Source organism: Delphinapterus leucas, chromosome 3 (assembly GCF_059928025.1).
Source record: "Delphinapterus leucas isolate spDelLeu-1000000601 "Yukka" chromosome 3, BTC_Dleu_Yukka2, whole genome shotgun sequence".
In the NCBI taxonomy this organism is placed as follows: domain Eukaryota; kingdom Metazoa; phylum Chordata; class Mammalia; order Artiodactyla; family Monodontidae; genus Delphinapterus; species Delphinapterus leucas.
In genome coordinates, this window is record NC_143131.1 from 57,056,757 (window position 1) to 57,072,923 (window position 16,167).

Consider the following 16,167-nt stretch of genomic DNA (forward strand, 5'->3'; position numbering starts at 1 on the left):
TCTGCTATGAAAGGTCATTTTCTGGGTGATAATGTGTGTTTCTGTGTTTTTTGCTGAGGAAGCCAGAGGCTGAGATAATAGCTATGTTTCTTTTCTAGGATCCTACATTTCTGGAAAAAAAAGAACGCTGTGATTATCTGAAGAATAAACTTTCTCACATAAAGCAAAGGATTCAAGAATATGATAAAGTAATGAATTGGGATGTAGAGGGTTATTCTTAAAACTTATTTGAAACCACTTTTTTATATCAAACTTCATATTTATTTACTGTCTTTTTTTATGTTCGTCTCTGTGATAGAGAAGCAAATGCCTCCTGAATCAGCTTGTAGTTGGTTTAGCTGGTATGTCAAGTTAAAACAGTATGTGATTGCATTTCAGACATTTCAAAACAAATTCAAATTTACTAAGGGCCTTTACTAAGGGTGGAAGAAATTCTGGATTCATCTGTGTACAATTTATATTTATCTTGTTAAAATTGATTTAAGCATTGTGTCCTTGTGGTTGATGATCAAGTGGAGTGTCAATTCTGGTGCTGCTTTTTCCTTTTTTACTTAGGCCATTTCCTGGGATTCTTTTAGGACAAATTTCTCTTCCTAGCCAAAGATGTCATTTCTGCCCTTGAAAGGGGTTTGAATTCACCATTTTGAAGCCTTATGATCTTGGGCGAGTTGTTTAATCTGCCTGTGCCTATTTCCTCATCTGTAAAATGGGGCTCATCATAGGACCTACCTCCTAGGGTTGTTATGAGGATTAAATGAGTCAATATTTGTAAAGCACTTAGAACAGAGCCTGGCACATTTGTGAGCACTGCATTAGTGTTTGTGAACTATATAGACGTGTTTGTGGAATGAATAAACTACATAGAATAAGTCTCAAGGAAAGGACCTTAAAGAGCAAGTCCAGCCAGCTAAACCAAGGCCATGGCCTCATGACTTTCTTTTTTTTGTGCTGTAAATAAATCTTACAAACATCGCCTTAAGCAGATGCTTCCCTGTGGCCCTGTGCCTACTGGGGTCCAGTGCAGCCGCCTTTTCTTTAATCAGCATCACTGTGCACATCTCTCAACGTCCCCACAGCCCAGCCCTTCCTGTAAACCTCAAATACAAGGATTGTGTGAATATTGTTGCCATTTCTATCCTGTTTAGATGTCCATCCTAAGGCCCCATGATGTTGCATCTGCTTAGAATCTCCCTTTGATTTATTGGAATGCTTCATTGTCCCAAGAATTATCTTGGCTTTGAGGCTTTATTCATGAGAAATGTTTTATTTTTATTAATGTGAACAAGAGACTGCTTTAAAAATGTTTTAAAAAAATCATTGTTATTGGTTCCTATTCAGCAGCATCTATCTTGTAGATAATTTCCCAGGTGTAGAAATACAATTTCTGCTTCATATAGTTGCCGTTCAAACAATTAATACTGGAGGAATTTTCGAAGTGATGAAACCAAAGAAAAGAATGTGGAAAAGCGAAGGCTGACCGAGTATTGGATACTGAATAAACTTCCTACTTCTTCTTTGTCAGTGATATCTTATTTAGTGTATATTGTTACTATTTTCAATCCATGGTTCTCAGACTATGCTTAGGGTGCTGAGAGTCTTAAGAGGTGATACTGAGGAAAGTGTGAGGCTAGGCTCCCTCTGGACCGCCCCCCAAACTAGAACAGCTGCACGTTCTGTTTTACATATTGGGACCCCATGTTAACATTTCGCATAAGAAGAGCATGCTTTAATAAAAAAAGAAAGATGAGGGGCTTCCCTGGTGGCGCAGTGGTTGAGAGTCCGCCTGCCGATGCAGGGGACGCGGGTTCGTGCCCCGGTCTGGCTGGGCCCGTGAGCCATGGCCGCTGAGCCTGCGTGTCCGGAGCCTGTGCTCCACCACGGGAGAGGCCACCACAGTGAGAGGCCCGCGAACCGCAAAAAAAAAGAAAGAAAGATGAAATAATACCAATTTGATGAACTGTAAAGAGATTAATATTGAAATGAAGTGTTAAGGAAATTTGACTTTGTGAAACTTTATTTTACTACAGTTGTAAATGTTAATCTTTGAAGACCAATGTTGTAATGCTGATTTTTACAGTTTTTATGTGAATACCTAGGCATATTAAAATTTCAGTCACCTGTTGTTTTGTGTGTATCCTTTATTGTTTACTTTTCTAGCGTTCCTGAGTTGACTGGGCATATTCTCCATTATCAGAAAATAAACCGGAAAGTCATTGAAAACTTGTAGATCATGATGCTCAGGTGACTATTTCCTTCTCCCCCATTATTTGCAAGAATTCAAAGTTAAGGCCACTGTTGGTTTCCTCGGGCTGCCTGCCTTAACCAAGTACCACAAGCTTAAAACAACAGAAATGTATTGTCTCACAGTTCTGCAGGCTTGAAGTCTGAAATCAAGGTGTCAGCAGGGCCAACCTCCCTTGAAGCCTGTAGGGGAATCCTTCCCAGTTTCTGGTGGTTTGGGCTGGCAGTCTTTGACATTCCTTAGTTTGTATACATATTGCCCCAATCCTCTGTCTTCACGTGGCCTTCTCCCTGTGCCTCTGTCTTAACAAGGCTATGTTCTTATAAGGACACCAGTCATATTGGATCAGGGACCCACCCTCTCTAGTATGACCTCACCTTAACTAATTACACCTGCAAAGACCCTATGTCCAAATAATGTCACATTCTGAGGTCCCAGAGGTTAGGACTTCAACCCATCTTCTTTGGAGAGGACACAGTTCAACCCATAACAGCCACCTTTAGCAAGTTGTGAGATTCAGAAAAAGATAGTTCCCTGTACATTTTTTTCTCACCTGACTTTTAACATGTATTCTATTTTGAAACTTAATATGAGAAGATATCAGCATATCTAAAACTTGAAAAGAGAAAAGTATATATCCTTCACTCATTCATTTGTCAGTTATGTGCCAAATGCTTTCATTGGCCAGATGTTCTAGCACTGAAGATATGGTAGTCAGTAAAACAGGTAGAGACCCTGAGGTTACTGTCTAACAGGAGGATCTGAATGAGAAGATAAAGGATTGGTGATGAAGTATGCATTTTTCTTATGTGCTTTTCTATAAATGGTTTGTGTAGAGACCCTGATACTGAGATGCACCAATGTTCAAAAGATAGACAATATAGGAAAAATCTATAATTTTTTCTGACTCAATTTTTTTAAAAAAACTATTAGAGAAAAATTTTTTGAAGAAAAATACTGAATAGATACAAAAGCATAGAAAATGGAAGTCCTGCCACCCTGGTCATATATACTGTTTGGAGCATATCCTTCCAGTCTTTTTATTTTTTTATTTTTATTTTATTTTATTTTATGTATTTATTTATTTTTGACTGTGTTGGGTCTTCATTGCAGCACACGGGCTTTCTCTAGTTGCGGCGAGCAGGAGCTACTCTTCGTTGTGGTGTGCAGGCTTCTCATTGCGGTGGCTTCTCTTGTTGCGGAGCACGGGCTCTAGGCACACGGGCTCAGTAGTTGTGGCTCACGGGCTTAGTTGCTCAGCTGCATGTAGGATCTTCCTGGAACAGGGCTCGAACCTGTGTCCCCTGCATTGGCAGGCGGATTCTTAACCACTGTGCCACCAGGGAAGTCCCTTCCAGTCTTTTTATAATACATGTAATCAGTTTTAAATGGTCTACTTTAATACCATAAGTGTTTTCAAAGAAGAGTATCTGGGAGGCTGCACCAGCATGTGGTAGAGCGGCTCTCCAAGCCAGGCTTAGAAGGAAGGTAGGAGGAGCCCAGCAGAAGGGCAAGGTGGACTTCAAGCTCACCACAACAAAGACTCCTTTATTTCCTGTGTGATCTTGAACCTAAGCATCAGCCTCCTTATGTGTGACGGGATAATATTACTACCTGATGAAACTTATCAGAATTAAATGGAATAAGGTTTGTAAAATATCAGGAAGATGCTTGCTCGATTAGTGGTGGCTAGCTATTCAATTCAAACTGTACTTTTCACTAAGTTAGATAATGAATTGGCTGTTTTAAAGGTAGAATATCAAAATGACTTTGATAATAACAATAATAAAGGACTGTTTTTGAAAGTGTGTAGGTAATGCATTTATTGCAGAAAAATTTAGAAAATGAACTCTTCCAAGCTCACACAAATAAAATTGCCCATAATTCTGCCCTTGGAGATAGTCACTTAACATTTGAGATCATATCCTTCCATTCTCATCTTACACAGGTATGTATTTGTGTAAGCATATTATATACAGAAAGTTTTGGTATTTACAAAATGAGTATTATATAGTACGTTGTGTTTTGTGTTTTAATTAATAAAACTAGACTGTAATTTTTCTGAATTTATAGTTTTTATGTTTTCTATTTATTTCATTTTAATGCAGTTATATTATTGTTTTAGTTACTGATGTTCATGTTGTATGGCGGAAAAAGCAAGGAATGGGAGTTAGGTCTAGATTCAAGCTGTGTGGCCTCAGGCGCCTAAGTCACTTAACTCCTTTGAGCAATGGGATTAGATGAGGTAAAAGTACCTAAGGTGGGAACTTCCCTGGCCCTCCAGTGGTTAAGACTCCGAGCTTCCAGTGCTTCAGTCCCTGGTGGGGGAACTAAGATCCCACAGGCGTGTGGCACAGCAAAACAAACAAAAATTACCTGAAATAATGTCATAAACCATAAATCTCTGAAAAATCCTTACATTTATTTATATTTTTGTTCTGATAATGTTATCAATAAGAAATTTTCTTTAGTTCATTATAACTTGATAATAATAAATATAATAAAATATAAAACAGCATATTTATAAAATAAAATATAATAAAAATAGCATATTTACTATATAATCAGGGCTTCTTTGGAGGTCTGTATATTCTGGTACAGCCAGAATGGCCTTGATACATACAAAGAATATTTCCATTTCAGCTGATTGACTTGGAAGCCACAGCATGTGCCAGTGTGAAAGGAGCAAAGAGCAGGCCACTGGGGAACGGGAGGAATTTTCCAATTAATGGAGTACAGATTTGGCACCTTCCTTTCTTCTTTATAAAGTAGAAAAAAGGCCCCCAGATATAAGAACTTCGTCACGCACCCCACTTCCAGGTATGGTTTTCTTTTTTTTTTTTTTCCCTTCGGTATGCGGGCTTCTCATTGTTGTGGCCTCTCCCATTGCGGAGCACAGGCTCTGGACGCGCAGGCCCAGCGGCCATGGCTCACGGGCCCAACCGCTCCGCAGCATGTGGGATCTTCCCGGACCAGGGCACGAACCCGTGTCCCCTGCATCGGCAGGCGGACTCTTAACCACTGCGCCACCAGGGAAGCCCCAGGTGTGTATTTAATGACAATTCTGTTTGCCTTGTAATTTGTTTAATGAATAACCCTACCACTTAACTGCTTTGGAGAAACTAAAGTTATTGCAAGATATTAGACCCATAGTAGGCGTTTATCAAGACCGTTTGAATTGTAAGTAGTGTACAATGTTGCTCTTTTTACACAAAACACCATTTTGTGCTACCAGTTAAAACTATTTGTAATCATTATTTATGGGGGAATTTTAGTAGGAGGATTTAGCAGTCAGTGTTCTCAGTCATAAGCCACAAAAACCAAAGCTGGTTGATTTAAGAAGAGAGATTTATTACTATCTACTGTCTAGCTTACAGAATTGCTGGGAGACCTGGAAAACTGAGTTGGAGGCTATGCAGCAGGAAAAATGCCCAAAATCACACCTAAAATCCAATCCGGTGAAAACAGCTCTCCTGCTCCTGCTGCCCTCTGTGTGCCAAATGCACTACCAGCCCTGCCATCCTTGGAAGTGTGACTCAGATTCAGATGATTCAGAGTGAGAGATGGATTGGTGGAAGCTAGGTCCCGTGCCATGCTCTAATTGCAAAGGAGACTGGGATGGGAAGGGCCTTTTGAGCTTCAGCAGGCCGACCCGGCTTCCTACTGAGATTCATCACTTGGGGAATTCCCCAGAGTATGAAGGGATTTGGATGCTGACAGCCAAAGAGGAAACAAATATCACCTACAGATTAATAGTTGTCCTAATTGTGAGTGTAGTCGGGGATTTATCTTAACTCACTTACGAACAGGCCAGATATGCACATGACAGCCAGTGCCAGAACACTTGTAACCTTAATGCTTCCAGAGCTGAGAAGAAAGACAGGAAGGGTCCCCACTAAGGTCCTAGATGTAGGAATGTGTCCCTGGCCTCCAGGTTTGAGATTCAGAAAAACATTATCACCCAGAAAGCATTGCAGTGCAGTAATTTCCTGGCCTTTCCAGATTAGGTCAAATCCTCCTACTATATGCTCTTCTACACTTGTACCTCTTATTGAAATGAGTACAGGTGTTTACCAAAAGGTGTGTACAAGAATGTTCATAGCAGCTTTACTCATAATAGCCCCAAGCTAGCAATAACTCAGATGTCTGTCAACAGTAGAGTAGTAGAAATGAGAAATTGTGGTATAGTCATAGAATACTACAGAGCAATTTTAAAGAAGAGTGACTTGCTGTTACATGCAAAACACAACACAATGTTGAACAAAAGCCAGACCAGAGCACATACTGCACAATTCTATATAAAGCCCCAAATCAGGCAAGATTAAACAGTGGTGATCTAAGAATAGGGATTAACTTCGGAAAGCCAGTTATTAACTGGGAAGGGGTATGAGGGAGCCTTTTGGGTATGAAAATGTTCCATACATTGCTCTGGATGGTAGTTACATGGCTATATAAATATTTATTTCACTGTGCTGTTGGGTTCATTGTATACACTTAACATATGTCTGTTCTATATCAATAAAAAAGCTACTGTATTTTAAAAATCTAATCTCTGGTGATAGAATTCAGAAGAGAGGTTACCTCTGAGAGATGGTTATTGGCTGGGATGGGGCATGTGGGAGCCTTTGGGGTGCTATACCTTGATCTGGTTAGTTACCTGGGTATATAGATAGGTAAAAGTTCAATGCCTCAATTTTTAACAATCATATGTATGTTTGAAGAAAACTATATTCCCAATTTAAAACAATCAATGTGAGTTTGGAAACACAATCCTTTCATAAATTGAGGACTGCCTAGTGTTCAGGTGGTCTTTGGAGAACATCTGCGAAGGTATAGCTGGAGCAGCACAGCAGTCTTACAACTGCTGATCCAGTGAGTTATATTTGAAACCCGAAGCTGTACGTGTTTGTGACTGGGAACCGACCCCCATATCAGAGAGGGCAGATTATAACCATTTTCTTCCTCTTTTCCTCCATGAACTGTCCAAAAACAGATGGTCTACACATGAATGACCCTGAAGATTATTTATACCTGTTTAAATGCTTTTATGCTCACACTGTTGAATTCATGGCTCTTGATTCTTTTTGTGCATAGGGCAGGAGGCTGACGGATATATGACAGGTGAGGAAAATACTGTTTGTTAGTAACGTGTGAAACACAGCAGCCCTTCCCTATTTAAATCTTGTTTGTGATCAGGAAGGCTGCCAATGCTGTTAATATTCAAGGGTACTCTGGGGATTGTTGTTGCCAAAGGGCAGACTCAGGTTAAACCGTGGGACAAGTTATACTCAACTACCATCCAAGTATTTGGAGGTGCCTGCCATGTGATTCAGCTGCCCAGATGCAACAGGGTGGTGGAAACGGTCTGTTGCTCTTCATATAATTAGCGGTGATATCCAGGATTTTCTTAGAAACCCTCAGGATTAAGCGTTTGAAATCAGAGACTATAGAGAGATTACATACTGCAAGAATGTTATCGTAGGTGTCTGATGTCAGCATGCCATGTGTCAGTGAGTCACTTCATGAGTCACTTTCAGAGTTTCACTGTTTCCCTACAGGCTGCTCCTTGATTTTCCCCTATTCTCATGATGAGAAATTGGCACCGAACAATAGGACTATAGAAAGTCTTCTTTATCTTTGTGACATTCAGATCCTCAGCAGCTCACATTGAGGCTGGAATAGCCACCTACCTGCTCTTCCCATCTCCGTTTTGTGATGTTAGTTGAACAGGAATTGAGCTTCTCCCGTATACAGAGCAGATGCTTTGCTTGTAGTGCTTCTCATGAGACTTAACCATGGTTTTTGCTTTCCTAGAAGTCATTGGTGTACCATATGCCCATGAACTATGTTAGAAGCTGTAGAGTGGTTAAGAGTACTGGCTCTGGGACCAGACTGCCTGGGTCCAAATCCTGGCAATGCCACTTATTAGCTGTGTAACCTTGGGCAAGTTACTTCATCTCTCAGAGAGTAGGGACCATGACTCCATCATTTTTGTGCCTCTGCTTAGGTCCTTGAAGTGGCTGGTCCGATTATCAGAATCACCTGGGATGCTGTTATAGGTTTAGGTTCCTAGTTCCCTCCCTGGGATTTTCTGACCTGTTTGGAGTGGGGTCCAGGATTTGTATTTGTTATGTATTTGTGTTTATTATGTATTATGAGAGATACCCAGGGAAGAGACCCAGGGAACAAAAACTCCAACCTTTTCCTCCTCCTCCTTCCATGTCCTGCTGGTACCTCCCGATAACCAAACCAGAAGGCAGAGACAAGAGTCTGATGATGTCTACCCCGGTCAGCCCCTGGGGTCAGCATGGACAAGGGTGGAAAGTGGGTCTGGAGGAAGACATCCAGCATCCGTGTTACCCCACCAAATCCCAACCATCGTCAACTCCATGATATGCGTGCTCTCGTTATACTATTTTACAACTGAGGTCACTGGGGCCCAGAGGCAGACACTCAAGTTGCCCACGCAAGCAATGCTCAGTTCTACCTACGAGGCATTAATCTTAACAGGATTTGTATTGAAGCTCATATGGCCTAGATACCTCTCATTGAATACCCAGCTTATTGAATGCCTCACCTTTCTCATCCTCCTTTGTTCTACTGCACCATTTGTGGTCAGAGCTGCAGAGGCCACAATTCATTACTGTCCTGGTTCCATTTACATATAGACTGTTGGAATCAGGGAGTTCAAGGAGGTGTCATCCAACTCATTTCTTTTTTTTTGCGGTACGCGGGCCTCTCACTGTTGCGGACTTTCCCGTTGCAGACTACAGGCTCCGGACACGCAGGCTCAGTGGCCGTGGCTCACGGGCCCAGCCGCTCCGCGGCATGTGGGATCTTCCCAGACCGGGGCACGAACCCGTGTCCCCTGCATCAGCAGGCAGACTCTCAACCAGTGCGCCACCAGGGAAGCCCCAACTCATTTCTTTATTTAATATGTATTTATTTATCTGGCTGCACAGGGGCTTAGTTGAGGCATGCAGGATCTAGTTCCCTGACCAGGGATCAAAGCCGGGCCCCCTGCATTGGGAACATGGAGTCTTAACCACTGGACCACCAGGGAAGTCCCCAACTCTCTTATTTTATACAATAATTTGGCAGCCCAAGATCCAGTTCATGTATTCATTTTCCATTCCCTGACTAGACTGTAAGCCACAGGAGGACAGAAGTCAAGTCTTTTATATCATCTCTATCTTCCACCCTCTCATCAGAGTGTAACGAATGCGTTGCTGATACTCAACAAATTCATTTTGATTGGTTTGGTTGGCTAATATTTTTAGTTAAATAGCAGATGAGCTATTTTAGCCTGAAGGTGAGAGAGAAACAAACATGCTCATTCACAACTGTTGAGAGTCGAAATTGTTAAACCATCCAAATGTCCATTGCCAAAATGTCAAATATAATGCAATCCTTTAAAAAAGCTGTACCTTCTGACTTGGCAATCTCACTTCTAGGAGTTCAACCCAAAGATAAATTCATAGCTACATGCAGATTTATGGACACATATGTTCGTCTCGGTGTTGAGTATAACTACACATACGAACACACGTAGATTGTGAGAGACTGATACAGGCAATGATCAGACCATATATAAAAAGAGAACTCTGGCCCACAACCTGGCAGCAAGGAGTCCAGGAACATAAACCACAACCTCTGTATCAATCAGCACCAAACAGCAAGGACTTGATCAATAATTGCCAACTTCCCTAATTTTTGCCCCCCTTCCCCCCTTCCAATTTGGGATCAACCGGAAAAAGCCAAATATGCTCTCCTAACCGAGTACATGATGCCTGTTTCTCACTAGCCCACCTCTAGCTTCCCTTGGCAACAACGTCCAATCAGGGCATGCCTGAAGCCTTTCTTTTCTTTCAACTTTCTTTTTCTTTCTTCCTTTCTTTCTTAAACTTTTTTTTTTAATTAATTAATTTATTTTTTGGCTGCATTGGGTCTTCATTGCTTTGCGCAGGCTTTCTCTAGTTGCGGCGAGCGGGGGCTATTCGTTGCTGTGCGTGGGTTTCTCATTGCAGTGGCTTCTCTTGTTGCGGAGCATGGGCTCTAGGCACGTGGACTCTAGAGCACAAGCTCAGTAGTTGTGGCACATGGGCTTAGTTGCTCCATGGCATGTGGGATCTTCCCGGACCAGGGATTGAACGCACGTCCCCTACATTGGCAGGCAGATTCTTAACCACTGCGCTACGAGGGAAGTCCCCTTTCTTTCTCTCTTTCTCTCTTCTCTTCTCTCTCTTTCTTTATTTTTCTCTGCATCGGGTCTTAGTTGCAGCAGGCGGGATCTTTTGCTGCAGCAGGCGGGATCTTTCATTGTGGTGTGCGGGTTTCTTTCTAGTTGTGGTGTGCGGGCTCCAGGGCATGCGTGCTCAGTAGTTGCAGCACACGGGCACTCTAGTTGTGGGCTGTGGGCTCTGTAGTGCGTGGGCTTAGTTGCCCCACGGCATGGGGATCTTAGTTCCCCAACCAGGGATCGAACCCGTATCCCCTGTATTGGAAGGTGGATTCTTAGCCACTGGACCACAAGGGAAGTCCCTCAACTTCTTTCAATAAAGCCTGTCAACTCCTCTGCCTGCCTGCCTTTGAGTCTCTGCCAAATCCATGCGATGGTGGCTGACTTCCTAGCTGTAGCAAGCTCTGAATAAATAGCCTGCTAGTTCTCATTTGGGTGGTCCTCCTTTATTTCCACAACTGGAAACAACCCAAAGCATCTGACAATAGAAAATGGTGTATCTATATGGCAGAATATTATACAGTGAGTAAAAATCAAGTTTTTTGAAGAAAAGTCAATGGTAAATGCTCCTGAAGTAATTTGGGGTAAAAAAAAGGAAACATAGTTATAGATATAGTATGATCTATATACAGTTATACTTTGCTTATATATATATATTTTTTCCACTTCCCACCAGGGAAGCCCCCATGGTTCTTTTTTTATTGTGGTAAAATATACACAAAATTTACCATTTTAACCTTTTTTTTTTTTTTTTTTTAAGATAAGAAGTGGATTTATTTAGAGAGAAACACATTCCACGGGCAGAATGCGGTCCACCCCAACAGGCGGGAAAGGCCTTGGGAGAAACACTCCGCAGAGTATAGGCCACCTCAGAAGGCAAGAGGCCCTGAAATGTAGGGTGGTTAGTTTTTATGGGCTGGGTAATTTCATAGGCTAATGAGTGGGAGAATTATTCCAACTATTTTGGGGAAGGGGGGGAAGATTTCCAGGAATTGGGCCACTGCCCACTTTTTGACCTTTTATGGTCAGCCTCAGAACTGTCATGGCACCTGTGGGTATGTCATTTAGATGCTGATGTATTACAATGAGCGTATAATGAGGCTCAAGGTCTACTGGAAGTCGAATCTTCCACCATCTCGGACCTAGTTGGTTCTAACCAGTTTTTGTCATGTCCTATGGCTATGTCATTCTTTTAAAGGTTGTGCCCTGCCCCCTTCCCTCCTGTTTCATTTCCCCCTCAGAGATTTTACTCCTAGATTCTTATTTTAAAATGCACAATTCTTAAGTGTGCAATTCAGTGGCACTAAGTACAGTCATGATGTTGTGCAACTGCCACAACTATCCATTTACAGAATTTTTTCACCATCCAGAGCAGAAACTCTGCGCCCATTAAACTATAACTCTTCACTCCTGCCTCCCCACAGTCCCTGGTAGCCTCTATTCTACTCTCTGTGTCCAATATATGAATTTGCCTATTTTAGATACCTAATATAAGTGGAATCATACAATATTTGTCCTCTTGTGTCTGGTTTATTTCACTTAACATAATGTTTCAAGATTTACCCATGTTGTAACATGTGTCAGAACGTCATTCCTTTTTTCTGGCTGAATAATGGTCTACTGTGTGTATATATTACATTGTTCTTATCTATTCATCTGTTGATGGACATGGGTTGTTTCCATCTTCTGGCTATTGTGGATAATGCTGCTATGAATATTGATGTTTATTTGAATCCCCACTTTCAGTTGTTTGGGATATATACCTAGGATGGAAATTGCTGGATCATGTGGTAATTCTATACTTCTTGAGGAACCACTATACGAGTTTCAACAGCAACTGCACCGTTTTACATTCCTACCAGCAATGCACGAGGGTTCCAATTTCTCCACTTTCTCACCAACTCTTGTTATTTTCTCTCTCTTTTTGTAGAATGGCCATCTGAATGGGTGTGAAGTGATATCTCATTATGGTTTTCATTTGTTTTCCTAATGATTAGTGATGTTGATCATCTTTTGATGTGTGTATCTTCTTTAGAGAAATATCTGTTCAAGTCCTTTGACCATGTTTTAGTTGGGTGTTTTTTGTTGTTCTTGAGTTGTAAGAGTTCTTTATATACCCTGGATTTGATTTAGTTTTGAATTGGACTAAATCCATCAGTTCATCAGAAGACTTATAAACATAGACTCCAGAAAATATTCTCAACTAGATTATCTTTATTTTTTATTATTTTTTAATTTAATTTAATTTATTTTTTTAATTAATTTATTTTTTGGCTGTGTTGGGTCTTCATTGCTGTGCACAGGCTTTCTCTAGTTGCAGTGAGTAGGGGCTACTTTTCATTGCGGTGCACAGGCTTCTCATTGCGGTGGCTTCTCTTGTTGCGGAGCACGGGCTCTAGGTGCCTGGGCTTCAGTAGTTGTGGCTCGTGGTCTCTAGAGCACAGGCTCAGTAGTTGTGGCTCATGGACTTAGTTGCTCTGCGGCATGTGAGATCTTCCTGGACCAGGGATCAAACCCGTGTCCCCTGCATTGGCAGGCGGATTCTTAACCACTGTGCCACCAGGGAAGCCTAGCTTATCTTTAGAAGCAAAAATATATAAAATAATATAATCTGATGGGGCTTAATGGTGGTGGAGGGTACTTAACAACACAGAAATTGGTCAAACGTTACTTCTGGACTGTTGGCTGGGCTTGCCAGATTACTTAAGGACAATAGGTCACCAAAAAGTGAATGTCACGCAACAAAAGCCAAGACTCCTTTCATTTCTGTGTTTGCTGTGTCCCTTGGTACCCGAGCCTGCTGTAGCCTTCTACTTCAGCCTGGGTGTCCATAAACTGATGGGAGATGGAGGGGACACATTTCTGAGGTGTTTTTGGCTTGTAGTGGGGGAAGGAGTGCTCCTGTGAATCGTTCGGGATCTTCTATGTCAAAAGATTCTGAAGAGGGCTTCCCTGCTGGCACAGTGGTTGAGAGTCCGCCTGCCGATGCAGGGGACATGTGTTCGTGCCCTGGTCCACATGCCGTGGAGCGGCTGGGCCCGTGAGCCATGGCCGCTGAGCCTGCGCGTCCAGAAATGGGAGAGGCCACAACAGTGAGAGGCCCGCGTACCGCAAAAAAAAAAAAAAAAAAAAAAAAGATTCTGAAGAAAATGGAGTATACACTTGGTGAACATAGTATGAGACATAGGAATGAAATGAGGAGTGCGTTAAGGGGGAGCAGTTTCAGAGACATTGAGAGAATGGGCATTTAGATAGAAATATTGAATGAGAGAATATGAGAGTAGTTATTCAGAAGTAAGTGTTTGGGACCAAGATTTTAAAGTCACAACAAACCACCTAATTATGCTTTTCACCCCCATAAGTGGTTTCAGAAACACTATTTTATGGCAATTAAAGTTATTTTAAGAGGCAGCCAACAAGAGTTATTTTAAGAGGCAATTTAAGTATTTACTTTCATGCTATAACCTTTGCCTTGTTTGTAGTTGAGTTTAAGCCTTGAGACGGAAGACAAAAGGATAAAAGGATTTAAGTTTTGAGATAATTACATGAATATTATAAATAATTGAAGCACCATGCCAACAAAAATTGACCTTTTCAAATTAGCAACACAAAATTGGTTATATCTAATTTACGGAAAACTATTTTTATCTTGTTATTTCATTATAATTATTCAACATATATTCCAAACAAGAGGAAGGAAAACTATTTTAAAATTCTCAAAACCAGTTAAAAAGCTCTTTAAATAATATGAATGAATAAATAAAATTTCTGGGTTTTATTAATCTGTTTAAAGAAGGACCTAAATCATATCATGTATTTAAAAATCATATATTTGTGTGTATGTATAAAGTACACATTTAATTTAAACACAATTTAATTGAGAAAAAAGTGGTGTGGGTTTTTTTCTTGTTAAAAAGTGGGAGAGGACAGAGGGTAAATATTTTCATATTAAATCCTTGCCTGGAGGAGGCTGAGAAGTGGAAAATGGGTTGTAAATGTTTGTTTTTGTTTCCATTTAAAAAACCAAACTTTGTTATTTTGCCAGCTTTGAAAGTCTGCCTTTTCTTTGAGGGACTGGGGGCGTGGTGCAAATCAGAGTGTATGGCCCACCAGTTCAAAAGACCCGGAGGGGTGTTACTTCCTTTTCTTCACAAGTTTAAAAGCTGTGGACGCCCAAGACCAGTCCCCAAGGGTGGGGAGAGGATGTGGCGTCACTCCTCTTGGTAACTTTGGCAGTGGGACCACATCCATTGGAAGTCCTAGATTAAGTTCATTAACATTTTTAATCTGAGAGCAGGGAAGGTGAAGAATCTGTGGCTCTGATTTGTGACTCTCAATTTCTAAGGACATGACCTACCAACCGCGCCACTGTCCTCTATCTTCCCTCATGAAGTCTTCGTTTTATTTTCGACTACCTTACAGTAACTGACTTCACCTTCTCTCTTCCCTGCCCACTCTTGAGATGCCCCTTACCAGGAAATGACTCGGTCTTAATCCCAAAGGAATACTGAAAGAGGAGAGTGCATTGGTCTCAGAGAAGCTAATTGCTCCCTTAAATTAAAGCTCTTCTTCTAGAAGCTTGCTCTAGACTTTTATTTTTTTAATATTTATTTATTTGTTTTGGCTGCTCCAGGTCTTAGTTGCGGCACACGGGATCTTTGTTGCGGCACACGGGATCTTTGTTGCGGCACACGGGATCTTTGTTGCGGCATGCATGTGGGATCTAGTTCCCTGACCAGGGATCAAACCTGGGTCCCCTGCATTGGGAGCAAGGAGTCTTACCCACTGGACCACCAGGGAAGTCCCTGCTCTAGACTGTAGAATTGTCCTCCCAGTGAAAATCTTTTAAAGTATGCAGGCCAGGTCAAAGGAGCCCCATCCACATGTGTGAAATATTCATTTTCCTCTCTGAAACCTGTGCACATTCTTACTCTCCCCAATATCCAATTCATTACCAGGTTTTACATGAGAAATATCTCTCAAAACCCTTGTCTTCCATTCATTTATTCAACAAATTTATTGACCATCTACTGTGTGTCAGGCTCTGCTAGCTACTGGGGATACAACAGTAAAACAACTCTAGTGGAGAGCCCAGTAGAGCTCACAGTCTGGTTGATTGCTCCCCAGCTAAGCCAAACCAAACCAAAAAACCAGGCCAGATCCCCATAGCACTGGTCACTTTTCCCTCCTAACTCTTGGCACATACACTTCTCCCCATTTTACAGTTGAAAACACTGAGGGCTGGGACCATTACATAACATGCCCTAGGTCACACTTGGTAATCGGCTAGAATTCTCTCTCTAAGAATCTTATTCTTTCATCATCCAAAAAGTATTGATCATTCACCATGTATCAGGCATGTCCTCAGGATATAGTGGTGAACAGAAAAGAATAGGTCCCTGATGTCATGCAGTTTATATTCTAGTGAAGGAGACAAATAGTAAATAAGAAAACAGGAATTATGTCAGAGTAACTGGATGGCTACTTAGCACTGGATGGTCAGGGAAGGCAACTTTTTCTTTTCTTTTTGGCTGCATTGGGTCTTCGTTGCTGCGCGTGGGCTTTTTCTAGTTGCGGTGAGTGGGAGCTACTCTTTGTTGCGGTGCGCGGGCTCTAGGCACGCAGGCTTCAGTAGTTGTGGCTCGTGGTCTCAGTAGTTGTGGCTTGCGGGCTCAGTAGTTGTGGT

General features: G+C 41.6%; 1 protein-coding gene across 3 annotated transcripts in view; it reads left to right on the forward strand.

The window, feature by feature from the left end:
• Nucleotides 1-4,301, forward strand: part of MARVELD2 (MARVEL domain containing 2) — a 28,434-nt gene extending 24,133 nt beyond the window's left edge. For all 3 annotated transcript variants that reach the window (XM_089908951.1, XM_089908952.1, XM_022595850.2), the window contains one exon: nt 99-4,301. In XM_089908951.1, coding sequence (XP_089765077.1) covers nt 99-221 — 123 coding nt within the window. In that variant the 3' untranslated portion in view covers nt 222-4,301. The remainder of the gene's footprint in view (nt 1-98) is intronic.
• Nucleotides 4,302-16,167: the final 11,866 nt, after the last annotated feature.